Raw genomic sequence first — 27,114 nt, forward strand, 5'->3', positions numbered from 1 at the left:
TTTATCAAAACCCAAAATATTAAGTTTGTTATCCCTTTTTTGAATTTGAATAGTATAAAACCAACCTGCTAAGTCTCTGTTTTTCAAATTGTGATTACCCAAATTAAAAAGAACATCTTATTTTTACAAACCCCCGATAGAATAGAAGTGTGTTTAATTTTTTTTCAGTTGTTGCCATTTTTCAATCATGTCTCAAGGTATTTTATATGTATTAAAACTTTCACCAAGATCTTCTATTTTAACTGATCTTATCAAATATTATAAATTAGATATTGAAATCTCTACTGATACTGAATCGGAATCATTTATTAAACTATTCCCATTACGTAAAACTCCAACATTTATAGGTAATGATGGATTCCAATTAACTGAAACAATAGCCATTGGTATTTATTTTTTATCAATGATTCCTAATCATGATTTATTAGGTGATAATGATCAAGAATTTGCTAGTATAATTAGATTTCTTTCAATGTTGAATCAAGAAGGTGCTATGTCTTGGGTTGGTGCCTTTTTCAGATTATCAGGAAGATTACCTTATAATAAAGAAATTATTGATGAGAATTTGATCACGTTAGATATTATTGGCCAAATTCTTGATAATAGATTAGCTAATGATAGGATTAGTGGCTATTTAGTTGGGGACAAGATTTCTTATGCTGATTTATATGGTGTTAAATTATTTGGAATTGCTTTATATACATTGTTAGGTGAGCCATATTTGACAAAATATCCCAATTTTGCTAAATGGTTTAAAAGAGCATCTGATAATGAATTTTTCAGAGGTCAATATAAAGATATAAAGTTTCCTCAACAGCAATTGACTTATCCTGGTTCAGAAGATTGATTGGTAGTTAGTTATTATATATTAATGTTAACAAATTTCCAAAATAAAATAACTGTTTACAGTGAATTAGAATTCTACATTGAATCAATTTGTATAATTGCTAATGAATTCTCTAATTCAATGGTCAAAGAAGACAATTAAGGTTTTATTATTGTTTGTTGTTCGGACTTTGATGTTCTCCCCTTTTTTTTTCGCAGCTAATTCGGGAAAACAATTTTTAACGACATCGTGCCCAAATGAAAAAGGAAATTTATTTAATGATCGATTGATGGATGGATGTTGAGAAATCTTTCACAAATCTCTTAACCAAACGCAAAGGAAAGGAAAGGAAAGGAACAAAAAAAAAAAATTTTCTTGTTTGGAAATTTTTCACTTTCTTCTTTTTCCATTATCATCATCATTACCTTCACCACAACCATGTCTCAAGGCACTTTATATATTATGGAGATTTCTCCAAGATCTTCAATTTTAGTTGATCTTATTAAATATTTCAAATTAGACATTAAAATCGATGCTAATACTCAATCTGAATCTTTCATCAAGAAATTCCCATTAGGTAAAACTCCAGCTTTTGTTGGTGCTAAAGGTTTCCAATTAACTGAAACCATTGCTATTGCCAATTATTTTTTATCATTAATTCCAAATCAAAAATTATTAGGTAAAAACAATCAAGAATATGCTAATATTATTAAATATGTTTCTTTATTGAATCAAGAAGGTGTTATTTCTTGGGCTGCAGCTTATTTCAGATTAAATGGTAGATTCCCATATAATAAAAAAGAAGTTGATGAAAATTTGAAAATTTTTAACACTATTGGTGAAATTTTAGAAAAAAGATTACATGATTTCACTTATTTAGTTGGTGAAAGAATTTCTTATGCTGATTTATTTGCTGTTAAAGTTGTTATTGGTGCTGTTGCTACTGTTTTTGGTAAACCATTTTTAACTAAATATCCAAGTATTGCTAGATGGGTTAAAACTGTTTCCCAAAATGAAATTTTCCAAGGTCAATTTAAAGATCTTAAATTCCCAGAACAACAATTAGCTTTTGTTCCACCAAAGAAAGAAAAAAAGAAAGATGCTACTCCAAAAGCTGAATCTGCTGCTCCAAAGAAAAAGGAAACTCCAGCTGCTGCTGCTGCTGCTACTTCTGCTTCTGAAGAACCAGCTGCTGCTCCAAAACCAAAACATCCATTGGAAGCTTTAGGTAAACCAAAGAATCCATTAGATGAATGGAAGAGAACTTATTCTAATGAAGAAACTAGAGAAGTTGCCATTCCATGGTTTTGGAAAAATCAATATGATCCAGAAGAATGGTCATTATGGAAAGTTGATTATAAATATAATGATGAATTGACTTTAACTTTCATGTCCAACAATTTGGTTGGTGGATTCTTTAACAGATTATCTGCTTCTACTAAATATATGTTTGGTTGTATGGTTGTTTATGGTGAAAACAACAATAATGGTATCACTGGTGCTTTCTTGGTTAGAGGTCAAGATTATGTTCCAGCTTTTGATGTTGCTCCAGATTGGGAATCTTATGAATTTACTAAATTGGATGGATCTAATGAAGATGATAAAAAATTCATTAACAATATGTTTGCTTGGGATGAACCAGTTGTTGTTAATGGTGAAAAGAGAGAAATCGCTGATGGTAAAGTCTTCAAATAAACAAAAAAAAAGAAATGGGGATTTTCAAAGTTTTTAAAATTATTTTTACATTAGAACGTTTATATGTAATTATATCATTAATGTTTAGATATTAATTAGATTTACTACATTACATTATATGCCGTAAACTTGGTTTTTATATTATTATTATTATTGTTATCAATCATCTATATACACGTGAATACATTCAATAATTTAATTTTTCTCATCTCCCTCTTTAATCATGAACTTTGCCTCTTAATTTAGGATATAATCTTTGAGCATGATAATTTATCGTTGATAAAGATTCTTGTTGTGGTTTAAAAGTTTCCATACATTGTTTTAAATCGGTTTCAAATCCATTACATATTTGATTTCCTTCACCATTAGATGCCCAACAATTCAATAATGATGACATAAATACAAAACATTGATTTGTAGATTTACCAATCACTGGTTTACGAACTTTTAATCTTGGTAATGGTGGAAGATTTTTCGGTGGTGGTCCAACTTTTTTAAATGGCATTACTAGGGGGAGGGGGGGGGGAGGGGGGAGGGTAGGTGTATTATATGTGTAGTGGGTATATATGGTTATAATAAAGTATAGAATCTATACTTCTTGATGATGTTGGTAATTTAGATATATAAAAAGATTAATTGATTATGTGGTTTATTTAATGGATTAGAAAAATTTTCAGATTCAATTTGTTTTTTTTTTTTTTTGAAAAGGAGAGTTGGAATTGAATTAATTGGTGATGGTAGTGTATAATCGACCAACAGAAAAAAAAAAGGAGGAGCCAACTTTGGAACACCAATACGTTGGTTAATTACTCTAGCCAAGTATAAAATACTTATTAATATAACTTAGTAAGAGTCAGCAAGTTAAATAATCTAATTATATATGAATCCTCAGATGAAGGTCAATGCATACATGATTAGTAATTACTTTCAAGAGCTTAATTACGGAATGCATTTCAATCCTTATAAAATCTACGGTAACAACATCTTGACCAAATTTATCCGATTTATTGAAAATACTTTTAAATATAAATATATAGTTTGAAAGATTTGTTTCGATTTATGCAATAGTAGTGGTGATATAACGTTCATCAATTGTTTTGAATTTTATTTTAGTGAATTTACGTTTTAAATTCATATTTTGTCGTTTTATAATTGATGATGGATATGGTGAAGAAATCCAATAAATTCTTTTAAAACAATTATCAGTATATGGATTAAAAATCACTGCATGAGCTCCACCAAACGTTTTTCTTTGTCTTTGTTTTGACTTATCAAAATTATTATCATACCTTTCCTCCTCTTCTTCTTCTTCGTGGTGGAAAACATTTAGATTATTTAATTTAAGGGAATTTGTAGTTTGATTCAAAGTATTATTATCAAAATATCTTAATAATTTAAATCTTATAATATATTTAATTTGTTTAATTAATTTTTTATGAAATTCAATTTGTTGTCTTTGAGTTAAATATTTAATTTTTTGTAAATAATTGAATTTTTCATTAATATTAATTAAAAAAATTTTGAAAATATGATTTAATAATTTTCGTTTAATTAATGGTGGATAATTGATTTTATGATATAATAATGCATAATTTGGTAATATATTGAAATTTTTCAGAATTAATCGTTCAACGGAAACTAAATAACCTTGATAAATTTTTTTTTTAAATACAATTTCATAAAAATTAGTCTTAATCCGTGAGGTGGGTTGAGAACCAGTAGGTGAAGTGAAAGTGGTGATTGTTTCTTTATCATTTTTATCATTTTCATTTTCATTTTCATTGGGGATTAATACTTTAATATTATCTGATTCTAAAGTGGTTTTAATTTGTTTATTTAAATCATTAATCATTAATTCAATTTCTTCTTCAATTCTTCTTATCACTGGACTATATTGTAAACTTGATTCTTTTAATTTAATTTGTCTATAACCACCTTTCTTTATAACAATAAATTTCTTATCCGGTTGTTTCCCATTAATAGTATCATCTTTAGATTTCAATGGTGGTTGTAACTGCTTCTCAAGTTGCTGATTTTTATCCTTCTTCTGTTCATTGAGTCTTTCTTTATATTCTTTTTGTAATTCTTTCAAAGGTTTAACCATTCGAGGATCCCAAAGTGAATCAATCAATTTCCCAAATTGTTGTTCTTCAACAAGTTTAAATCCTAATGATGCATCAATTTTATTCAATTCAATAATGTTATCAAATTGTGGTAAATCTTGAATAAATTCACGTGGTAAAACAAGTTTATCCAATTGTTTATCCAAGGGCATTCCAAATAAACTTCGATCAAATCCAACAACATTATATTGATGTAAAATTTTATCATGAACATGTTCAAAAACTGTTGGATAAACGAAAAAATATCGAACTTCACCACGACGATATTGTTTAAATTTCAGATTTATCCCTCTTAAAAATTGATCTAAATATAATAAATCATTTTTATAATCTATAAATGATTGTTTTAAAAATTGTAAATGCATAGATTTATCTTGATCTAATTTTGATAAATTTTGATAAATTTGTTCAATTTTTTTCATATCTTGTTTATTAAAAATGTTTATCATATCGGGTATTTGTCGTAATATTTCTTGACGATCAATCAAATAATCTGATTTAAAATGTTTGAATGGGAAATTTCTTCCATCTAATGCAATTTGTTCTAAAAATTCTTTATTGGTCATTAATGCAACTGTAACAAAAGCATTTTCAAGTTGTTCATGAACAATATTTTCATCAACATTGGATGGTTTAATTTTATTTAGTTTCCCTGGTTTCCCCAATTTCCCAGGTTTTGTTGGTTTCATCAGTTTCTTATTCTTGTTTGGTTCAGAAGATATTTTCTTATTATTAATACCATTTGAAGCTGTCAGGTTATTATTCCCATGTGAATTTGTCTTGATGGTATTGCTATTATTATTATTATTATTATTATCATTTGATTTAGTTGATTTAGTTTCAATTTCGTTTGGATCAGGTGGTATATCTGTAACAGTACTAACCAACTGATTATCAGTTTTATCATCATCTCCATTATCATTTTCATTTATTCTCGTAACATTTCCCTCATTTCCCTCATTTTCATCCCCATTATCATTTGTCTTTTCATTTTTAACAGATGATCCACTCTTATTGTTGTTATTGTCTTTGGTTTTATTTGATCTATTAATTGTACCTTTTTGTAAATTTAATCCAAGATTTTTAAGTAATTCTTTAGTTTTCTCATCTTTTCGTAGAATTCTATTTTGATGAAATGATCGTTGATTGATTCTATAAGAGAAACCACCACCACCCAAGTAATAATACCGATGTTTTAATAAATTCTTAACTGATGATCGTAATCCATACATGACTAAGTGTATATATAATGAAGATGCTGATGATGCTGATGTTGAATGTATGAGTTTAAAATGCAATATACCAAAACTAATAGCTCGGGAGTTATCTTCTTAAATAAATAAATAAGTATATATAGATATAAAAAGGTGATTCAATAATAAATCAATATGAATATGAACTGTTGTTAATCTAATCAAGATCAGATTAAAAGCAAAAAGAATGATAATGATTAGAAACTCACTTACAACACACTCACACTCAAACACCCTTTTTTAAAAAATCTATAAAAAATCACCAAACAAACAAAGGCAAAAGCAAAATGCTCATTCATTTCATTTCAATTCAATTCAATTTATTACCACAACACACGACCTCAATTTACGCTGATTGATTGATTGATTTGATAGTGTGGAGTTTTTGAAATTTGTGCACGACCAGTTTTTTGTAAAAAAAAAACACTCCTCCTCCTCCTCACTCCAATCAAATAGTTGCATTTTGTTGCTATAAATTTTTTTTTTTTTTGCAGCTATCATCATTTTTTTAAGCATTGGATTCTAGATTTGACTTGTTACTGTAGTTGTACTAGGATTTTCTTACATTAAACCTCTTTTATATATTGATGATGACCAAGTGATGGAAGGTTAGTTGTGGGCATTTTTATTGTGCAAGTTTTTTTTCTTCTTCCTCCCGATTATCGGCAATTTAAATAACACTTCCAAACCACGTTACAAAAGACGACAAACATGGGGGTAATGGTAGACTTATACTTCTTGAGTCGTCTGGCACAACAACAATAAAGAGTAGGAGAGGACGTTTGTTAGTTATGTTGGTGGGGTTGATGTGGTTGGTTTATAAAACAAATTTTAACCAGGTAGGTTTGTAGCCCCCCCCCCGCATAGTAATCATAACCTGTTTCAAAATTTAACAAATTTTAAACCTCAAACAGACGATAAGTTGAAAATTATTTACCTGAAACTATGAATTTTTTTAGTCGAGTTGATTAGTTTCATCGTCGTCAAAAAAAAAAAAAATAATTGGGTGTCAAATTTATAACATATTTCTGACAAGTTCATAACCCAATATCAAACAACATCACGTCATTACAAATTTTTGTAGATACAAGTAACTAATAATACTTAATAATATTAGATATATACAAATAAAAGAAAAAAAGATCTATAAACCCTAAAAAGAAATATTTGGAAAAAAAAAAGTGATAATTGTAGAATTGAAATAAAGTAATACTTGTAAATACTTGTAAATACTTGTAAATACTTGTGGAACTAAAAAACGAGCGTAATCATTAAGACAAATACAAACACAACTGTCACAATTTAGAATGTGTTGTTGTTTTATATGTATTGTCTTTCATGGGGGGGGGAGGGGATTTGTAATATTGACGTTAAAAAAAATGTAGTCGTGTGAGGGGTATCATTAAAAGTTATTGGCAACATTATAACCATAAGCTGCATGATAACCATATCCATAATTGTTATTACCAGTACTAGTGGTTGTTGTTGTGGTGGTGGTGGTGGTACCAAATTTTCTTGATAAGAAATTTTTCAATTCTAATTCTTCTTTTTGTGCCGTCAATTCAATTATTGGATCAATGATTTGACAAACACCACTACCACCACCACCACCACCATTGTTGTTGTTGTGGCTATTATTGTTGGCAATAATAGATTTATGATTATGTTTTGGACTTATTGAATAAACACTACTTGGAGAATTATTTGAACCAATAGAAGAAATAGAACTTGATGAATCTTGACGATAATGATTATTGTTAGTATTGCTATAATGCATTGGTGATAAATGATCTGGGGAAATTGATGAAGATCTTGAAGAACGTCCAGAACAACTGCTTGCTGAAGAAACAAGTGAACTTGTACTGGTACTTGTACTTGATCTTGATAAAGTGACAGGAGTAGTTGTAGCAGAAATGGATACAGCAACGGCAGCATTGGCCATTTGTTTGGTTTCTTGATTTTTTTGTTGAAGATATTTTTGGAATTTTTCTTGTTTAATAATATCAGTTTTGATTGGTTCCAAAAAGCTTTGTAAAGATTGACACATTTCTTCATTAGTAACTTTTAAATCCCAATTCAACAAGAAAATCAATTGTCTTTCCATTAAATTAATATCTTTGACATTAAATAATCCATCGGTATATTTAGCCCAATGTTTATTTTTGGGTGATGAATCATTATGAAATTTAGATGATAAAATTAAACAACTCAATAAAATTCTATGTCTAGTACAAGGTAATCCATGAGCATTTTTAGGTAATCTTGATTTCAATTTTTGTAAATAAATTAATGTTGCCATTAATGTACCAGTATAAACATTAGTATATTTCACTAATTTAGTTAAAAATGTCATTAATGAAGGTAATTGTTTAATAGTATTATTAGATGAAGTATAAGTTTTACTTTTGGTGTCTTCACAAGGGATAACTTGTAAAGTAGCAACAACAATCTTATGGATCATATCATGAGTGATTGGACCATTAAGAAATACTTTTAAAGCTTGTAAATCAATTGAAGAAACCATAATGAAGATGTTGATGTGTAGTAGTTAATTGTTAGCAGCAAAAATAAGGGAAATCTAAATATGAAATGAGTTGAAAATTGAAGGAAGGAATGAATGAAGAACTAGTGGATATATAATATAATGATAAGTAACAGTAACAATAGTAGTATGATATATTATAATAATAATAATAATAATAATCAGAAATTAATATTAAAATTAAAATTGATAAAAAATCAAAGAGAATATTAATGATGATTTATATATTGCAAAAAAAAAAAAGAAAAGGAGACTCTGGAGACTCTGGAGAACTCGAAATCAAAAAAAGGAATGAATTCAAAACAAAACTGAAAAATGAAAAAAAAAAAAAACTTAAAACAATAATAAACAATAAAAGAGTAAAAGTAAAAAGGAAAGGAGGTTATTGTTATTTGTAATTTGTGTTAGTTAGTGTTAGTGTTAGTTAGTTAGTGTTAGTTAGTGTTAGTGTTGGTTAAGTTACTAAGAGGTTAATAGTTACAAAAGAAAGAAAGAAAGGAGACAGAGAGACAGAGAGAAAGAAAGTAATTTGGCGTGTCTTTGGTTATTAAAATAGATTTTGCAGTTAAGAGTGTAAGTCTTAATTCTAATTTTGTGTGATTAATTTAATCTAAAATAATTTAAGTGCTCATTTTTCAAAAAGGGGAAAAAAAAATTTAAAACAAATTTGCTTTCTTTTTGGTGTCGCGTTTCTCTTTAATTATTGATTTGCCTGCCCCCTTTCTATTTCTTCTTCTTCTTCTTAATTGATTCAGATTCCACATAACAGGGGGTTTCCATTTGCAACAGTTTTATAACTTACATAAAACACGTTAAATATTACTACTACTACTACTACACATTAAGTACTAGATTTGTTTCTCTCCTTATCAACTCTACTTCMCCCCCCCCCCCCTTCTTCTTTTTCTTTTTCTTTTTCTTTTTCTTCTTCTAAGTTTATTCAATCCTATTCTACTTATCAGTTGGTTATCAAACAGCCCACCTAGTTTTATTTTTGCAACTCCTCAAACTTTTGTCATTTGCTTGAAAGAGTTAAATTAAACTCCTTATTGTTTTCTTCTTCTTCTTCTTCTTCTCTTTTCCTTTTTCTTTGTTAAATCTCGCCTCTTAAATATTATCATTTCTATACTTTATTCTTCTTTCAGTACTACAATCAGAACACCCATTACTTTTCTTTTATCACACATTATTACTACATTTTCTTATAAAATCTCATTGTTATTATTTTTTTTTTCTTCTAGCCCCAAACACGTCTCAAAATCTCTTGATTATTCTCCTTCTCTGCCTTTCGGTTATTATTGTACCACTTTCCCAACTTCCCCCCTTTGTTAGTTTTATTCTTATTATTAGAAGTAATAGTAGTGGTGGTATTATTTGCTCTTCTTTTGTTCTTATTCTTTTAGATTCCCGCCTCCACACTTTTTTCACTTTTTGGACCCACCCAGCCCACCACCAGCCCTCCTTTTCCTTTTCATTTTTACCGTATTGGTATTATGGGTGTGTGTGTGCACCCCAATCAAAAAAACAAAGAATAATAATTTTTCACGTGTCGCAATTATTATTATTCTCACCCAACGACTACTCTCTCTCTTTACTACTATTGTTAAATGAATTAAGCTAACGTTATTATTAAAGTTAAACTATTAGAATATTCTCTTGATGTAGAATCATGCTAGATAATGTTGTATATGTATATGTGATAAGTAATAATATTATTAAGGTTTTTAACTCCTGAGAAGGTTTTTTTTATCAATGATAGAAAGAAGTTTTTTTCATTATTATTATTATGACGTATCAGTTATTATCATCAATATATAGTATGGTCTGGTACTTCTTCCTCCTCCTTCTTCTTCTTCTTCTCACTATTCTATATAATTTATTTATTTTTAGTCATGGTTATACTTATGATTCATATCATGTGATGGTAATATAATTAACCCGAAAATAGAACATTATCATATATTAGTGTCTTTGTCTAAATAATTCTTTCCCCTTTCTTCTTTTTTTTTTTTTTCATTCGCCTAAATTTATATACAATATTTTGTGTTTTCTTTAGACAGTTTGTTAATATCTTCTTTTAAATTGGCTTAGTTAAAAAGGACGTTGTCTGCTAACTGATAACGAATATACACGGTCTGTTGTTGTTTGAAATGTTCATTTTTAAAAGCCTCAATTGATAAAACGCCAATAAAATAAATACGTGGAATATATATACCCATTAGAAGGTAAATTCACGTATCTGAAAAATAAAAGTCAATAAACGCTTCTCCAGTAACATGAAGAAAAGAAAAAGATGCATTAATGTAATTCCAGAATTGAAATAAGATCTAAATGATTTTGTAAATTATAAATTGTACATACATTATACATTGTAAATCTCTGGAGCGGTGGTGATGGTGGTAGTAGTGTGGAAGATGTTTATTGTTTGATTCATTCAAAACGCGTCTAAAAAAATTTTAAAAGGAGTGTACTGCCATTGGTAGCATCAAACGCAAAAAAAAATAGTTTAAACTGCAAAATTGATTGAAAAACGAGGCAATGTTAGAAGGAGCTTCATTCAAATGATATTATGGCTTGTTTATAGACTTCCCAATAAATGGATAGCTTAACAATGAGAAGAAGGTCTTATCTAATGCTTCACCAATACTTTGCATTACTTGTTAGGTATTTCTTTAATACAACTCATCCAAAAAACTTGGAAAGATAATAACCACAATTCTTAACATTCCAATGCACATATTCATTCTTTTTTTATTTTTTTAACACAATTCTATAAATCTTACCTTTGCCTATTTTTATTAATTGATTAAGCGTATAAAGACTAAAAACTGAAAACTAAAAACCTTAAATTGAAACATTCCCCCCCCCTTGCTTAAATTACTTTTTATTTTTACCCCTGATATATATTCCTTTCGCGTCATTTCTTGTCATTTCATGTTATGTCTTGACTATTCATCTAATCTGTTATCGTTATTGTTATCGTTATTCCGTTACGTCATTGGATATGGTATAAAACTTTATGAAAAATTGACATAACAGAAATAGACGAAGAAGATTAGATTATTATAAAATGATGGCTATCAATCATTAAGAAATATAGTATGATATATGATAAATCGTACTTGAATATACATCATGATTTCTTTTATTGTTGTTTTTTGTTTTATATTGTAACGCGTAAGAGTGTACGGCAGTATACCACCATGAACATTTTCTCAGTTGTTACAATGACAGCGATAGACATAATTGCCCCTCTCCCTCTCTCGTGAATTGTTCCAGAATTGGATATAAAAAATCAAAGAACCAAAATTGAATCGCCCTTTTTTTTGAGTCGTGGAGGAACAAGATGTTAATCTTTCTTTAAACGTGTTTATCCTTTGTCATTCGTCGAGCGTGGAAAAGAAATAATCTAGAAATACCATCAGTCCTAATATCTAAAAGTTCATCACCAATCTCATTATCGTCTAAAATAAACTAAATGTATTGAAGCAGTTAGTAGTTCCTGTAACTCCTCCTTCTCCTCCTTATTATCATCATCCCAAAGAAGAATAATTAATGTGATGACAACACTAACTAAGAACCATTCAATTTATCCCAAAGAAGAATAACTTAGACTCTCTTTATAAACTATTATATATATATATATATTATATTTAGTTTGACCTAATTAAAGAATGTGGGTGATATTAATAAACTTAGACGAGAACTTTCATTGAGTGTGTTTTATACTCTCCTTGCATATTAAATTTAATTATTTTAACGTACGTTTATTGTTTAATTCAATTTTGTGATTTTTTTTTTTTTTTTACATATTTCTCATTTTCGTTAGTATCTCTCAATTGTTCAATCGATTAATTTTCACTAATTTAATGAATAATGAACAACAATCAACCATTATTATTATTATTACTATTATCATTATCAATATCAATTCTTACGATAATACTATAGACCTAGAATTGAGCACGCGCGCCATGTCTTTGTTTGTACTGACCTCTTCACTCTACAAACAACAAAATAATACAATGAAAATATTTGTATTCTAAGCATTTCATGATTTATTATGGCTTACAAATGGTCCTTCTATAGCATTCAATACTTCAAACACGCCTTGTCATTGACTCTAGTTGTCAATGCTACTAGTAGTAGTACTATCATTTTTTCAATTGTGCCAATATTGACCAAAATTTATCAATATCTAAATTGCTCATTATATTAAAACCTTGTTCCCAATCAGTGAATAACAATTCTTGTCGTTGTTTTTCTTGTTCTTGTTGTTGTTGTTGCTGTTGTGAATGTGAATAACTAGGAATCAACGATACTAATTCTATTTCACTTATCAAGTTTTGTTTACTTATTGGTTCATTAAACTTTTCATAATTTTCAAAATTTGTATTTATCTCCTTTTTATTTTTCAATTCAGTATACCTCTTCATTCCAATCTCTAAAATTTTGATAATTTCACTTAATTCTTCATTATTTTTCGATAATTCATCAATCGTGTTATAATACTTTGTTTGATTGGATAAAAATTCATTATCATTACATATACGTTCAAGAATATACCTATAAGATTTAATTTTGATGATGATTTCTTGTCTATATTCAGAACTATGTTTTTGGTTTAGTTTGGATATTATTATTGATAGGGAAATTTCCGTGATTTTTTTATAAATTTGAGTTAATTTATTTAATTTGGCAAATTTTAATTTATATTGGAAATCATCTCGTAAATCTTCATTATGATTGGAATTTAAATATCGAGATTTATAAACACAATAATTCAATTTAATTAAAATTGGGAAATTTATCATAATAATAATTGGTGTTATCAAAAATCGAAAATCATTCAGATCATTGTCATGACTAAGTAGTTTGAATAAATGAGGTATAATTCCGTTAATATGTGATACTAAAGTTTTTTTCAAATAAGTATAACTCAATGATTGTAATTGTTTCCTTTCATAATATAAATAATAATAAAAATAAATCATATGTAAAATCATCTTCATATTAATATAATTCCTAATCTTATTGGGACTTAATGATGAAGAAGAAAAAGAAACCTCATTTTCAGATGTATTAATGAGTTCGTGATGCTTGATGTTTGGGTATTTTTCATCAAGATAAATCTCAAATTTAAAAAGTAATGGTTCCAATTGTGATATTTTCTCTATTTTATTTCGTATACCAAGAATCAATTCCAAATTCTCTAATAAATGTTCATGATATTTAATGAAATTTTCAAATAAACCCAGAAGATACTTCTCTGATTCGATATTTCCAATATTTTCGTGTTCAAATTCATGAAACTTATTCCTTTCATTATTATTTATAGGTTCTTTCAATATATTATTCAATAATTTCAATTGTGATAACCCATCACCATCACCAACATTCTTTTCCTGTTTCTCTTGATTCCGTAGTAGTGGTATTACTATTTCATCTTTTTTATTTTGACAACTTTCATTTATCTTATCATCATTCAATCGTTGAATTTGAAAAATACCATTATTCTCATTATTAGGAGTTGCTAACCATTTTTGTTGTTGATATTCACATTTTGATTCTAAATTTGATTTAATACATGATAAACATGGTTGTTGTCTATTACATTTGATTTTCTTTCGTTTACAATTGAAACAATTTAATGAAAGTCGATTTCGTTTCTTTGTTTGTTTAAATTGATGTTCGCCACGTGATGAATTTATGGGTGTGTTGTTGTTTTTTGTTATTGGCATGTTGTTGCTTTAGTGTCAGGTGTTAACACAACACTCTCTTAATTATATGCTGTAGATATGCTGGTTGACGCCTTGTAGAGATTACTGGTGTAAAGAGTATAGTTTGATGTGGAGTTAATAAATTGATTCAAAATTGTTTTTCAGAAAGTCCGCACTGAGACAATTCTGTACACAAAACTTAGAACCATACATTGGCCCAATTATACACCAAAAAGTTATAAAGAAGACTATATATATATATATATATATTAGTTGTTAGTTATTTAATTGGCAGCCTATTTATAGAAGATCATTGAAATCACCATAAATATTAAATAATCTAATTAAATCTTCTTTACAAGCAACAGGATCCAAAATTTCATCACTTAAATTATTCAAATTACTAAAAATATTATCATCATCGAAAAATGATGAACCAAAAAGTTTACTTTCCAATTCTTTTAATGGATCAAATCCAACTTCTTCATTATCATTATCATCAGTATCTTTAGTATTGATGGCATTTTTTTTAGCATCTTTATATTTTTTTTGAGCTTCTTTAATATTTCTCCAATCTCTACATAATCGGCATAAATGATTTAATTCTTGTTGTGAAAAAAATTCAATCATATTGGTCCCTTGATGGAAAAACAGTTGATCACTAGCGGCTTTTTCGAAAAATGCGTCAGAATTATCAATTGATTGTCGTAAAACAATAAAAGTAATAATATATAATCGATAAGAATTGATATATGTTTTAGATAATCTTCGGAAATCACCAACAAATAATTCAACATCTTCCAATACAATATCAAATAAATTATTAATACATTCTAATCGTGACATATAACTGATTTCTTTGAAAACTTTAAATGAAAGTTCCTTTTTTTGATGTAATAATCTAACGAAAAATGATGTTAAAAATGAATGAGTCTTAATCATATATCTTTCATTCGATGCCGTTAACATATAATCAAAATTTTTCCCAAATAAATATACAGAATTATCCAAAACATAAGACATGATATAAACCAATTGTACAACACTTTTAATATAAATTTTAAATAATTCAATCCCAGCTTTCATAGAAGGGGTCTTGGATTTATCATATTCATTTTCATAATGTATGGCAATTTTATAATACATCCCCGATAAATTGGTTCTCAATTGAATAAACAAACAATATTTGAAAACTTTAACAACTTTTTCCATATGTTCTTTACTAGCTTCTTCAAATCCATTCCCATTAGTCGGTTCTTTAGCAGGTTTACAAACCACATCTTTGAAAAAATCTTTACCGAAAAAATCGAAAAAAATTCTTTCCATTTGATTAGTTTCTTTTAAAATCTCCACAACTTTTGGTTTTTGTCGTAAATTATTGATCTTATTGACAATATTTCGATAATGTTCACATATTTTCGCTAAAACTTCATATATCTTGTTCATTTCACCCGTGGGATCTTCTGAAACGTGCGGGTATTCAACATCACACCCATCAAGACTCGATACATTCAAATTACAACCAGTATTCAATGCACTCATGGCATCGGTGGCTACTAAAAACCACCAAAGATGTCTCCAAGTTTTAATTAATACTTGATTTTTCGCTAAATTGTCAAATGTGGTGTAACGAGTGGGATCTCGGTTTAATCCAATGGAAAATGCATGTCTAATTATTGTCCCCAACAAAATTTGTGAATCAGCACTCGATAATCCATGAGAATCATCAGGACTCATTCCTTTATAATGATATAACAATGCCAATAATTGAACTAGTTTGAACGATGACCTGGCCGTGATTAATCCATCAGCAATACACAAATTGATAATTCGGTTAAAAGTGGGGTTATCCAATTGTTGCATACTATCTATAATACTCAATTCTTGTTCATTATAATTATTATGTTCATTATCGTTATGAATCATAGTTTGATATCCAAGTTTGAGTACCAATAAAAATATCCCCAATGTTCTTAAATCATTTTCACTTTTTATCTTGACTTCAGTAAATTTTTCATGATTAAATTTCAAAAATTTCGGGAGTATAGGATTAATATCAAATAACAATGCATGTTCATCAACTATTTGTATAAATGGATTAACAAACCTAAAGTATCGGCAAAATAATTGAAACAGATTGGTTTTATCAGGCAAAATTTTCGAAACTTCATCTTCAACAAATCTATAATATTCCTGTCTTTTTTGTCCACCATTATAAAACGATTGCATAAATGCCATATCTCCTGGTGTTTTCTTGGGACTTTCATATTGTTGTTGTACCAGAGGTGAAAACGTTTCCAATGGGGTATTGTTGCTTGGTTTATCATTTTCCGATATCATGTCAAATGCATCAGTGAAATTGGCATTATTTGATAAGTAGTTGGAATCATTAGAATTTGATCGGTTCATCGGCATTGATACAGTATTTAAAGATGCACTGCTGTTGCCGTTACCGTTGCCATTGGCGTTTCCATTACCATTATTGTCTAGTTTTGGTCTCTTTGTTGCCACTGGTGATAAATTTTCATCGCCTGTTCTACTAGATCTGATTGATATTAAACTCCCATTAGAATTTCTTCGTTTCCTTGTAGCATCATTTCTGATAACATTCAAAAACTCATCACTTCTAAATAAATGTACTGTAAAATTTCTTAAAATAGTGATGAAAGGATCACTCTTTGTTAGCCCAAGATAAGAAAGTGTACCCAGTTGTTGCCATTCATTACCCGTTGAATGTAAAGAAAATACCGCATTAGTGAAAACATCCATAGTATCCAGTGCATTAATTTGTAAAGAAGAATTGGCACCCAATGGGATCGAAACTAACGAGTTTGATGAGAATGATTCGCTTTCTTGCGGTGACGAAATGGATTTCGATGATGGAGCTGTTTGATCAGATAACACACTTTGGGCCGTTGGATTAGAATTCTCATGTGTAGGTGGTGGTATAGTATTGTCCAGTTGATTATAGCCTCCATTAGATCTAGATGGATTAAGAAGATCGTTTACTCCAATTGTAGTTGGTGACAACACTCCATCTGAGTTTGAACCTAATGATTTTAGTCTCAGTAAAGATGGTGACAATTCATTTATTGGTGGGATTGGAGATGGAATAGAAACTTGTCCAAAAGTGTTGTCGTGATGTAGACTCATGCCAGATATTGATGATTTTGTGGTGGATGGCATAGGTAAAGATGGTGTCGTTACAGAAGGTGGTGGTGGAGGTGGTGGTAAGGGTAAACTTATTGAATTCAATTTTGGTTTAGAATTTATATTAGAAACTGTGCTAGGATTGAAATTAGAGTAATTGTTGGTAGTGGTGGTGTGGTAACTAGATTGCCCTGATGAAGTAGGGGGTCTGTTTGGACTACTGTGATTTGATGTTGAAGTAGATGATTTTGTGGCCGGTGGTGGCGTTGGAATGGAGATTTGTGCCTGCGACATCTTTATCAGAGAGTTATACCCCGCTGGAGAAATAGAAGGAGGATGTTGTGATTGTTGCAGTTGTGGAGGTGGCGGTGGTGGTGGCGGTATTGGCAAATATTGATGGTTACCCTGAGGTGAATGACTTGATAATGGTTGGTGCTGAAACTGATTATGTCCATTTGCTTGTATATGCAGAAGTGATGGGTCAAAATTGCTATCATTATTAGTGTTGTGGTGGTGCTGCTGCTGCTGCTGCTGGAAATGGTGGTTGTGGTTGTGGTTGTTGTATGGGTCTTGATAATGTATTGGCGGTGGTTGGTCGGTTATTATATATCCGTTATTGTCAATGTGGGTTGGGTGTAATTGTTGTTCAGGGGGTAGAAAATGGTTGATGGGAGGTCGATTATCATCTTCATAATGACATAAATGTACAATACTCTTTTTAATACAAGTTCCACAAGGACGAGCCCGATCACATTTCAGTTTTCTTTTCCTGCAAACTGAACAACTCAATGGTTGTCGGACTCTAGACCGTTTTTTCGGTATTTGAGGAGATGCACTAGACCGATTGTCTTTTTTGCCTGGACTATTTGTCTTATCCATAATCGATTACTTTCTCCGTTGATTGAAAGTAAGTATATTTGAAACAAAAAAAAAAAACTAACTGCTAGTTGAGGGGGATACAATTAATTAATTAATTAAATGAAAGAATATGAAGAGGAAGTTAGGATGGATGGAAGAAAGAAAGAAGACAGATGGAAAAATAGGAAAAAAAAAATTGGCAAATTGGAAAATGGAAAAAAATAAATTGATAATAATAAATTCAATAAATTTTAGTGAATTAAGCGTTTAAATTAATGTAATGTAATCTGTATATATATATACACCAAGAAGTTGGTTTGGTTTGGTTTATTTTTTTAGTATTTGTTGATTTTCCTTTTTCCTTTTTCTTATTGTGTTCTTCCTTTGTCCTTTGTTGTCCTTTGTTGTTGTTGTTGAAAAAAAAAATAGAAGGCAGGAATGAAGAGGGGGAAGAAGTAGAAAAGAGGGGCGGGCAGCGGGGGAAAATAATTTTGTGGTGGTGGTGGTGGTACAGGAGGCTTGATTGATTGAATGAAGTTTCAACCAACAAACATGCAAACCGAGCTCAATGTTTGTAAGGAAAGAAATGAATGATCAATAAATTAGATTAGGCAATATCCACCAATAGAGTTTCTTTTTAGTATGAGCTGTAATTTCAGTCTTGAATTATTTAAACCCAAGTTTCTTTTGAAGATTCTTGCTTTTTTGTACGATGATTACCGACAATCATTTATACCAAATGAGAGATGTCTAATTATTTGGTTTAATGTCTTCTCTCTGGTCGTTAATGGCTCGGGTTTTTTTACTATATTTTGCATTGTTCCGAAGTGGCCACAAAAACTGTACAAGATTGGCCTGTGAAGATGGCAGGGATTGGGTCGCTTTTATTTTGTGTTTTCCAAGCAAAAACAATAGAGACTTTGGTGTACAAATAATTGTTATATCAATCTCTTTCAATGCTCGAGATATATATGCGCAGATGTATGTACAGCACGGATATAATGCTGCATTCAGGTACAATTACAAACATTTCAATTACTCAACTTTGAGGCTCAACAGAACAACAATATTTTTAACGGCTTCTTGATTTGCGTGTAAACAGTGGCAAAAACAAAAATTGAAATTGAAATCCATCATTCTGTTTATCCGTTTCTGCCACTTAACTAAATCTTTGACATCATGGACGGTTAGTTGTGAGAGCTGTTAAGCAAAAAATAGTATCACCTGCATAACTATTTACCTACACTACAATATAAACGATTTGAGCAGTTGGTTTACAACCTGACCCGTAAACAAACAATGGCACTGGCAGAAGTTACACCTATGTATATGTTCATGTGAAAAGTTATCTATTTTCCATTGTTTCCCTTCTTTCATTTGAAACGTGAGTGTGGTAGAATGTCTCCTCCACAGATAACCCCAGACCATATATTATAGATGAACATGTTCAATTGTTGGAACTTGAATTCCATCTTTGAAGTTATTGTTAAATGGGGGTACCAAAAAAGAAAAAGAAAAGTAGGTAATCTCTCGAGATATCTACTGCAACAATATGTATTATGGTGGGGCAAGAAAATGTTGGAAAGAAAATACATTACACAACATTAAAAAAATCTACAACCATGAGTTATATAGGCTTTATAATTGACAATACTCGAGGCTAACTGAATACAACCTTTTTATTAATAAAATAGGCTTTAATTTAAGTGCTACCAATCACAATATGGATATTTTTGGCTCACTGTTGAATAACTTAATGGGACACAATAAGAGAGTTCATGGTCAGAGTGATGGTTCCGAAAGCAACTAGAAAGACCCTCCAGATACATCTGTGTACTGCATCAACTTTAAACTGAAATTGGCTTGTGTATTACCTGTTGGTATAAAAAAGTGTGGGTTCCTCACTACCAATCTGATATTTTTTTTTCCTAGTCTATCACGTGACACAAAAATATTGAGAAAAACTAACCAATGGTCAATTTACCAATCAACGAATGAGAATTTATAATTTTCTGAATTCTTCTCTTTTTTTTTTTTTCTGTTGTCTAATGTAAATATTATACATATGTTTTTTTGAACTTCATACACTCCCATACTAATTCCTTCTTAACAAATAATTTTCACGAATTGAAAGAGAAGGAAAAAGAGGGAAAAAAAAAATCCTCTTTCTATATAGGGTTATATTCAAACATTAAATTTCAACCAATCAACACTGGGTTAAACCTTCACATCATATAGAAACAACATGTTATCTCGTGCATCAATTCGTGCTTACAGCTCTATACCAAACTCAGTCAAAATTGCAGCCAAAGAATCTGCCACTGATTTGACTAAATTGTCAGTTATCATCAACAATGCTGGGTCCAAAACTGGTAAACTGGGTGTATCTCATTTATTATCCAAATTCACTTTTTTAAACAATGGTGCCAAATCTGCTTTAAGATTTACTAGAGAATCTGAATTATTAGGTGGAACTTTCGAATCCAAAGTTACTAGAGATGCTTTGATTTTAAACACTACATTTTTGAAACAAGATTTACCATATTACGTTGAAGCTTTGGGTAATGTTGTTTCAAACACTCAATTTGCTCCACATGAATTCAATGAAATTGTTTTGCCAACTGCTAATGCTGAAACTAAATTGGCTAATGCTAACCCAGCTTTCAAAGGTGTTGAAAAATTGCATGAAATCACTTTTAGAAGAGGTTTAGGTAATCCATTATTTTATAATGAATCTACTCCAATTAAATTGGAAGAAGTTGCTCAATTTTCTAAAGAACAATTTTCTGGTGAAAATATTTCTATTGTTGCTGAAGGTGCTAATGAAGAAGATTTGACTAAATTTGTTTCAGAATCTGCTTTCTGTTACTTACCATCATCTTCTTCTAATGGTGCTAAAGCTCTTCCAACCAACACTTTCACTGGTCAAGAAGCTAGAGTTCCATCTTCTGGTGCATCTTCTGCTTTGATTGGTATTCCAGTCAAACCAGCTGATTTCGGTAAATACGAAGTCTTGTCCGCTGCTATTGGTACTTCAACTTTACCATCTACTTCCACTCCATTAGCACAAATTCCAGGTGCTACTTCTCACTTGTACAAATACCAAGATGCTGGTTTATTTGTTATTTCAGTTTCTGGTGAAGCTTCTCAAGTTGCTCAAGGTATTAAACAAGCCAAATCTGTTGCTGAATCAGTTTCTTCTTCTGCTTTATCTGAAGCTGTCAAAGCTGCTGAATTATCTGTTGCATTACAATCAACTGTCGACTCCCCATTAAACGTCAAAGTTGTCGCTGAAGAAGCCCCAATTTCTAAATTCAACTATGTTGCTGTTGGTGATCTTGATGTGTTACCATATGCTGATGAATTGTAAAGAGAAATTGGAATGATGATATAAACCGAAAAAAAAAAAAGCAAAAAACAGAAAGTTTGAAATCAATTTTTTTAACTATAAACCATCGATATAAATATTCCCTTTAGCAGTTTATTTAAGTCATATGTGAATAAAATAAACATTCATGTACGTAATAGATTACTGATTTATTTATTTATCTATCTCTGTTTTGTCTTTTTTGATTGCAAACTGGTAGTCGTGTAACTCTCGCCAAAAAGAGTGGAACTCTTCTTCATCATTGATTCTCATTTCTTTTTTTTCTGTTTGGTTTTTTTTTTTTTTTTCAGGATGGAATTAGAATCTATCATCAACAAAAACCTCAAATCATCTAACTAATTCCGCCTCCCCCCCTTTATAATTTCAATACAAAACTTACATAATGTCTGATTACGAAGATAATGCTTTTAATGAAGTAGCTGAAAATTTTGAAGATTTTGATGCTCCAGACCATTTTTCTGATAATGAATATGACGATCCATCAGCAAATGGTGGTGATGCCGCTTTAAAAACCACTGATGGAAGAACAATTATAAATGGTGGATTTGGACCTGATGATGCTCAAGCAGCTGGTCAACCAAGAAAGAAAACCACTAAAGAATTGGCTATTCCAAAGGAAAAGAGAACTACCACTCCGTATATGACCAAATACGAAAGAGCAAGAATATTGGGAACTAGAGCTTTACAAATTTCATTGAATGCTCCAGTATTGGTTGATATTGAAGGTGAAACTGATCCACTACAAATAGCTATGAAAGAATTGGCACAAAGAAAAATACCTTTGGTGATAAGAAGATATTTACCTGATGGATCTTACGAAGATTGGGGTTGTGATGAATTAATTGTTGATCAATAAACGATAGAACTATTGATTAACCCAGGAGTAGACGAATTGTTAAAGGAATAAGAAAAAGGAGACCAAGTTAACCCAAGAGATAAAAATGAAATAATTTACAAGGAAAGATAAAATTGAACAAGAATTGAATTGTTTGTATGTTTAGTTGTTTTTAACTTTTTTAACCTTTTTTCCCCTTTTGTATTGTATTTAATCAATGTATGCATCAATCCACTTGGATGCTAAAAATATTTGTGTACCGTCCATTTGTTCTTGTACAAAACCTTCAACCAATTTATCAAATTTAGCTCTTGATAACCTGTGATCTCCGGATCCTATTTCTCTCAATTGTACTGAACAACAAGCATCTTTAAGTTTATTTACATCTATTTGTAGTTCATCTTTAAACGTTTTCAAATTTTCTTTGTCCAGGTATACTTTCAAAGCATTATAGATTATTGATTGATCTTCAAATTTCAGTAATTCTTTAGCCATAATATTCAGAAATTGAGTAAAATTGATCCCTGTTTGAGATTTATCCTGGCCATCTACAGTAAGCATTTCTGTTAATTGTGATTCTGATGGGGGTGGTAAACCTAAAGTCGAATATAGTTTGACCAAATCATCTTTTGTTATAGTGGAGTCTCTAGATTCTCCATCTATTAAAGTAAAAGTATTTCTTATTTGAGCTTTTTGAGTCGATGATAAAGTTGTCAAATGCAGCATTGTGTGAAGGAAAGTGTTGAGTGTCTGTAAGTTACCAACTATTATTTATATGTTTGATTTCAATATTCGATTCGTTGTGCCTTTTTTGATTTTTCTTTTTTCTTGTTCGTTTGTTTACATTTCATACATACATACCAATTTTGAAAATTTCTTTGATCTACTTCAACAATTTTATATACGTGTCATAGGGACTTCCCATATTAACACAACTTTGTTTTTTTTCAAATAATGGCAGAAATATTATACAATCAACCAGTGGTCATTGATAATGGATCAGGTAATTTAAAAGCAGGATTTGCCGGTGAAGATAAACCAAAATCATATGCTTCGGCAATAATAGGAAGACCAAAGTATCAAAAGATCATGGCAGCAGGTAGTACTTCATTACTACTGGAGCAGCAATCACATGATCAATTATTTATTGGGAACTCTGCTCAAGATAATCGTGGATTATTGAAATTATCGTATCCTATAGAGCATGGAATTGTCAACAATTGGTCTGACATGGAAAAATTATGGTATCATACATATACTCAAGATTTGAAAACTCAATCAGAAGATCATCCATTGTTGATTACAGAAGCACCTTTGAATCCTCGATCAAATCGAAATAAAATGTGTCAAATATTATTTGAAAATTTTAATATCCCTTGCATATATATATCGATTCAAGCAGTGTTGTCATTATATGCTTCAGGTAGAACTACTGGTGTGGTTATAGACAGTGGTGATGGGGTGACTCACGTAGTTCCAGTATACGAAGGATTTGCATTGCCGCCGTCAATAAAGAGAATGGATATTGCTGGGAGAGATATAACCGAATCTTTGGCATTCAATATTCGAAGAATGACAGGGGTTGCGTTACAGAGCAGTTCTGAATTGGAAATTGTCAGGTTGATTAAAGAACAAAATTGTTTCATATCAAAGGACCCGGTAAGAGATGAAAAGAAATATGGAAGTCATTATAGTAGAAATAACCCTAATAACGAATTGATGTCTACTTATAAATTGCCTGATGGACATGAAATTCAATTGGGAGTTGAAAGATTCAGAGCCACGGAAATTTTGTTTAATCCTCAACTCATTGGACATGAGTCACCTGGGATTCATGAATTGACTTCATTGGCAATTGCCAAGACTGATTTGGATTTAAGATCAACTTTGTATCAAAATATAATATTATCTGGTGGCAACACTTTGTTAAAGAATTTTGGTGATAGAATGTTGAAAGAATTAAAAGATTTACAACAACCACTACAAGAAGATCAAAAAATGAGTATTTGGAATAAGAATGTTCAAAATGATGTGTATAATACGAAAATGAAAGTGAAAATCTATGCACCACCGGAAAGAAAGTATTCTACTTGGATTGGTGGTTCTATATTGGCAGGGTTGTCGACTTTTAAGAAAATGTGGGTTACATCGGAAGAATATCATGAAAATCCAGATATAGTACATGTAAAGTGTATGTAAATTGATGAAAAATATGCATAAATTATTACTTATTACAATAAGTATTGGATTATGTTGTACATATAATCCTATAAGCATAATCGTTTGTGTGTAATAATAGAAATTAAATACAGTAATATCTATCACCGAAATCACCTAGACCTGGAACAATGTATTTATTTTCATCTAATTTTTCGTCAATTCCACCAGTGATTATTTTGACATCTGGGTATTTATCCTGGAATGCTTTAATACCTTCTGGTGCTGCTAATAAATTCAAAAATAAAATTCTGTCCATTTTCACTCCTCTTGCCAATAAAACTTCAACAGCCATCATTGCTGATCCTCCTGTGGCCAACATTGGATCTAATAAAAATACATAACGTTCACTGATATCTTCAGGTAATTTTTCATAAAACAATTTTGGTAATGCAGTTTCTTCATCTCTTTGAATCAAGATTTTCCCAATTCTTACAGAACGACAACAATCCCTTAATCCCATTTCCATTGATTCCCCAGCTCGAACAATAGATACACCACAAATTTTACCTAAAAATTTGGCTCCCTTGTATTCATATCCACCATGGCATTTTATAATTGCTTCTTCAACTGGTAATTGGTTCAAACCTTCTTCAACTAATAAACGAATGATTCTATCTGAATAAAATACAAAATCTCCACGTTTAGTACGTTGATCACGAATGATTGAGTATAAACCAATTAATTGGTTGGTTTGCGGTAATAAAATAACGTTTTTGCTCACAGCTTTGGCAACAGACATTTAGGATATGATGGGATGGTGGTGATGATTAAAAAAAAATGCAAAAAGATAAAGATGATAAAGGTTAGAATTAAAATTAAAGAAGGGAAAAAAAAAATTTCATGATGAAGAAATTGGGACTTTGTATGGACAAAATCAGGTTGCGAGATGCTCCATTATCTCTCGACTTGCAATTATTTTTTTGGTTCAGTACATTACATGCTATAATACAAGTTTGTCAAATGTGATACCTCAACGTATGACGTGTATATATATATATTATATTACTAATACAAAAAAACAACATATATTTATGCCTTGAGTTTATTCTCCCCTCATTATTGTTCTGGTTGAATAAATGGATTGTCAATGATCTCACTGCCATCCACCGGTGATATAGTCAATAAACTTGTGCATCGAACAACAACCAATCCAAGGTCTCTGGTTTTGTCTGTTAATGTTTCATCATCTTCAGGATCTAGAAATAAGTAAAATGTTAGTAACCAAATCTTCTTTGTAGGGTTTTTGCTCTTGGTTCATTTACATACCTCTAAGTGTTTCTGTTACATTCTCCAATACCAAATTCATCAATTGATCAAATCCTTTTAAAATTCCAACTACTTCTCTTCCTCCAATAAATTTCACCCTTATTTTTTGATCTTTATATTTATTTAAATCCAAAATAGCTTCTCTTTTTGGACCTTCCTGTTTTGGTGCATTAGAATTGTTAGTTCTTCTTCTGTATTGTTGTTGTTGTCTTGATCTTCTTTCCTATTCAAAAAAAAAATTACATTGTTTGTTAGTATAATTCCTTGATAATCATATTTCTGATTCAGTGGTTGTTCAGGTTACTTACGTCTGACATGGTTGATTGGTTGTTTATTGATTCACTGTCAATGAAATAATTACTCCAAGAGTTTTTTTTTCTCGTTCTTCCTCAAAACAAAACTGCAATTCTTCACAGAATAAATACTATGCAGGCAGCTTTTCATTCTCCCAAAAGCACCCAATATGATTGTTATGTCGTCTGACACAATTGTTAAAGAGCTTTATTTGGGTAAGTTAACTAATTTACAAATAATGTATTGAAATACTTAGTATATCTATATACACTAATAATGCAGTAATAATCTATGTACATAATTATTTATCAAATTAGAATGGATATGACAACAAAGAAAGAAAAAAAAAATTTCTTCAGTACCACTATTGATGTTTTCTCCACCATTTCTAATATTGATTTCTTAACCATAATTGTTTTCTCTTTTGTCTATCTAATAGTTTTTTCGACACCACTTTAACAGGTTCTGTAGGTTTCTTTGGAAATTGACTTCTCAAAAAGAAATGCAATTTATCCATTTCAATATTAAATTCTTTACTGATTTCTTTCAATGTCCAACGTTCAGGATCAGCAGCTCGTAATTCTTTAATTTTATTAATTGTATCTGCATCAACATTATATTGTCTTTCGTGAGGGGCATTGATTTGTCTTATAATTGGCATTTCGGCAACAATTTTTGGATCAATACGATGTTGTTTTGCTAATTCCCTTCTTGGATCATTCTCTGGTAAAAAGATATATGGAGTGATCATTTGTGGTTTGATTATTGCTGCTGGTGGACTATACACAAATCCATCATTTTTTGCTGGTTTGAAATTATATGCTGATCTTACTTGGTTATATTTGTTTTTAGGTATTGGTTCGTATGGAATAGATTTTGTTGAAACTCTGCGTATCGAAGTTCTAATCATGATGTGTGTAAACGGAATGTGTGGAGACTCAAAT

The 27,114-nt window shown here is 30.2% G+C and overlaps 14 protein-coding genes across 14 annotated transcripts; 5 read left to right on the forward strand and 9 right to left on the reverse strand. All coding sequences in view use genetic code 12, as the record gives it.

The window, feature by feature from the left end:
- Positions 1-187: 187 nt before the first annotated feature.
- Positions 188-847, forward strand: TEF4 (Tef4p; the record flags this gene model as incomplete). The annotated part of the gene is made up of 1 exon (XM_706941.1): positions 188-847. The coding sequence occupies one exon, from the start codon at positions 188-190 to the stop codon at positions 845-847; it is 660 nt and encodes a 219-aa protein (XP_712034.1).
- Positions 848-1,264: 417 nt separating this feature from the next.
- On the forward strand, positions 1,265-2,521 carry CAM1-1 (Cam1-1p; the record flags this gene model as incomplete). The annotated part of the gene is made up of 1 exon (XM_706940.2): positions 1,265-2,521. The coding sequence occupies one exon, from the start codon at positions 1,265-1,267 to the stop codon at positions 2,519-2,521; it is 1,257 nt and encodes a 418-aa protein (XP_712033.2).
- A 217-nt stretch (positions 2,522-2,738) lies between these two features.
- Positions 2,739-3,026, reverse strand: CAALFM_C503290CA (mitochondrial 37S ribosomal protein mS37; the record flags this gene model as incomplete). Its single annotated transcript, XM_019475423.1, has 1 exon — positions 2,739-3,026. The coding sequence occupies one exon, from the start codon at positions 3,024-3,026 to the stop codon at positions 2,739-2,741; it is 288 nt and encodes a 95-aa protein (XP_019330968.1).
- Positions 3,027-3,578: 552 nt separating this feature from the next.
- Positions 3,579-5,876, reverse strand: CAALFM_C503300CA (uncharacterized protein; the record flags this gene model as incomplete). Its single annotated transcript, XM_706939.2, has 1 exon — positions 3,579-5,876. One exon carries the CDS (start codon positions 5,874-5,876, stop codon positions 3,579-3,581), a length of 2,298 nt encoding a protein of 765 aa, XP_712032.2.
- A 1,423-nt stretch (positions 5,877-7,299) lies between these two features.
- Positions 7,300-8,421, reverse strand: PCL1 (Pcl1p; the record flags this gene model as incomplete). The annotated part of the gene is made up of 1 exon (XM_706938.2): positions 7,300-8,421. One exon carries the CDS (start codon positions 8,419-8,421, stop codon positions 7,300-7,302), a length of 1,122 nt encoding a protein of 373 aa, XP_712031.2.
- Positions 8,422-12,593: 4,172 nt separating this feature from the next.
- Positions 12,594-14,180, reverse strand: ZCF14 (Zcf14p; the record flags this gene model as incomplete). The annotated part of the gene is made up of 1 exon (XM_706937.2): positions 12,594-14,180. The coding sequence occupies one exon, from the start codon at positions 14,178-14,180 to the stop codon at positions 12,594-12,596; it is 1,587 nt and encodes a 528-aa protein (XP_712030.2).
- Positions 14,181-14,459: 279 nt separating this feature from the next.
- Positions 14,460-18,188, reverse strand: ZCF13 (Zcf13p; the record flags this gene model as incomplete). The annotated part of the gene is made up of 1 exon (XM_706936.2): positions 14,460-18,188. The coding sequence occupies one exon, from the start codon at positions 18,186-18,188 to the stop codon at positions 14,460-14,462; it is 3,729 nt and encodes a 1,242-aa protein (XP_712029.2).
- Positions 18,189-20,412: 2,224 nt separating this feature from the next.
- On the forward strand, positions 20,413-21,537 carry QCR2 (ubiquinol--cytochrome-c reductase subunit 2; the record flags this gene model as incomplete). Its single annotated transcript, XM_706934.1, has 1 exon — positions 20,413-21,537. The coding sequence occupies one exon, from the start codon at positions 20,413-20,415 to the stop codon at positions 21,535-21,537; it is 1,125 nt and encodes a 374-aa protein (XP_712027.1).
- Positions 21,538-21,937: 400 nt separating this feature from the next.
- Positions 21,938-22,411, forward strand: RPO26 (DNA-directed RNA polymerase core subunit; the record flags this gene model as incomplete). Its single annotated transcript, XM_706933.1, has 1 exon — positions 21,938-22,411. The coding sequence occupies one exon, from the start codon at positions 21,938-21,940 to the stop codon at positions 22,409-22,411; it is 474 nt and encodes a 157-aa protein (XP_712026.1).
- A 189-nt stretch (positions 22,412-22,600) lies between these two features.
- Positions 22,601-23,116, reverse strand: CAALFM_C503370CA (uncharacterized protein; the record flags this gene model as incomplete). The annotated part of the gene is made up of 1 exon (XM_706932.1): positions 22,601-23,116. One exon carries the CDS (start codon positions 23,114-23,116, stop codon positions 22,601-22,603), a length of 516 nt encoding a protein of 171 aa, XP_712025.1.
- Positions 23,117-23,344: 228 nt separating this feature from the next.
- On the forward strand, positions 23,345-24,589 carry ARP1 (actin-related protein 1; the record flags this gene model as incomplete). The annotated part of the gene is made up of 1 exon (XM_706931.1): positions 23,345-24,589. The coding sequence occupies one exon, from the start codon at positions 23,345-23,347 to the stop codon at positions 24,587-24,589; it is 1,245 nt and encodes a 414-aa protein (XP_712024.1).
- Positions 24,590-24,692: 103 nt separating this feature from the next.
- On the reverse strand, positions 24,693-25,349 carry FUR1 (uracil phosphoribosyltransferase; the record flags this gene model as incomplete). The annotated part of the gene is made up of 1 exon (XM_706930.1): positions 24,693-25,349. One exon carries the CDS (start codon positions 25,347-25,349, stop codon positions 24,693-24,695), a length of 657 nt encoding a protein of 218 aa, XP_712023.1.
- Positions 25,350-25,666: 317 nt separating this feature from the next.
- CAALFM_C503400CA (Sm-like protein) lies at positions 25,667-26,193 on the reverse strand (the record flags this gene model as incomplete). The annotated part of the gene is made up of 3 exons (XM_019475424.1): positions 25,667-25,806; positions 25,877-26,099; positions 26,185-26,193. The coding sequence occupies 3 exons, from the start codon at positions 26,191-26,193 to the stop codon at positions 25,667-25,669; spliced, it is 372 nt and encodes a 123-aa protein (XP_019330969.1).
- Positions 26,194-26,558: 365 nt separating this feature from the next.
- CAALFM_C503410CA (mitochondrial 54S ribosomal protein mL58) lies at positions 26,559-27,080 on the reverse strand (the record flags this gene model as incomplete). Its single annotated transcript, XM_706929.1, has 1 exon — positions 26,559-27,080. The coding sequence occupies one exon, from the start codon at positions 27,078-27,080 to the stop codon at positions 26,559-26,561; it is 522 nt and encodes a 173-aa protein (XP_712022.1).
- Positions 27,081-27,114: the final 34 nt, after the last annotated feature.

Source organism: Candida albicans, chromosome 5 (genome assembly GCF_000182965.3).
Source record: "Candida albicans SC5314 chromosome 5, complete sequence".
Classification (NCBI taxonomy): Eukaryota; Fungi; Ascomycota; class Pichiomycetes; order Serinales; family Debaryomycetaceae; genus Candida; species Candida albicans.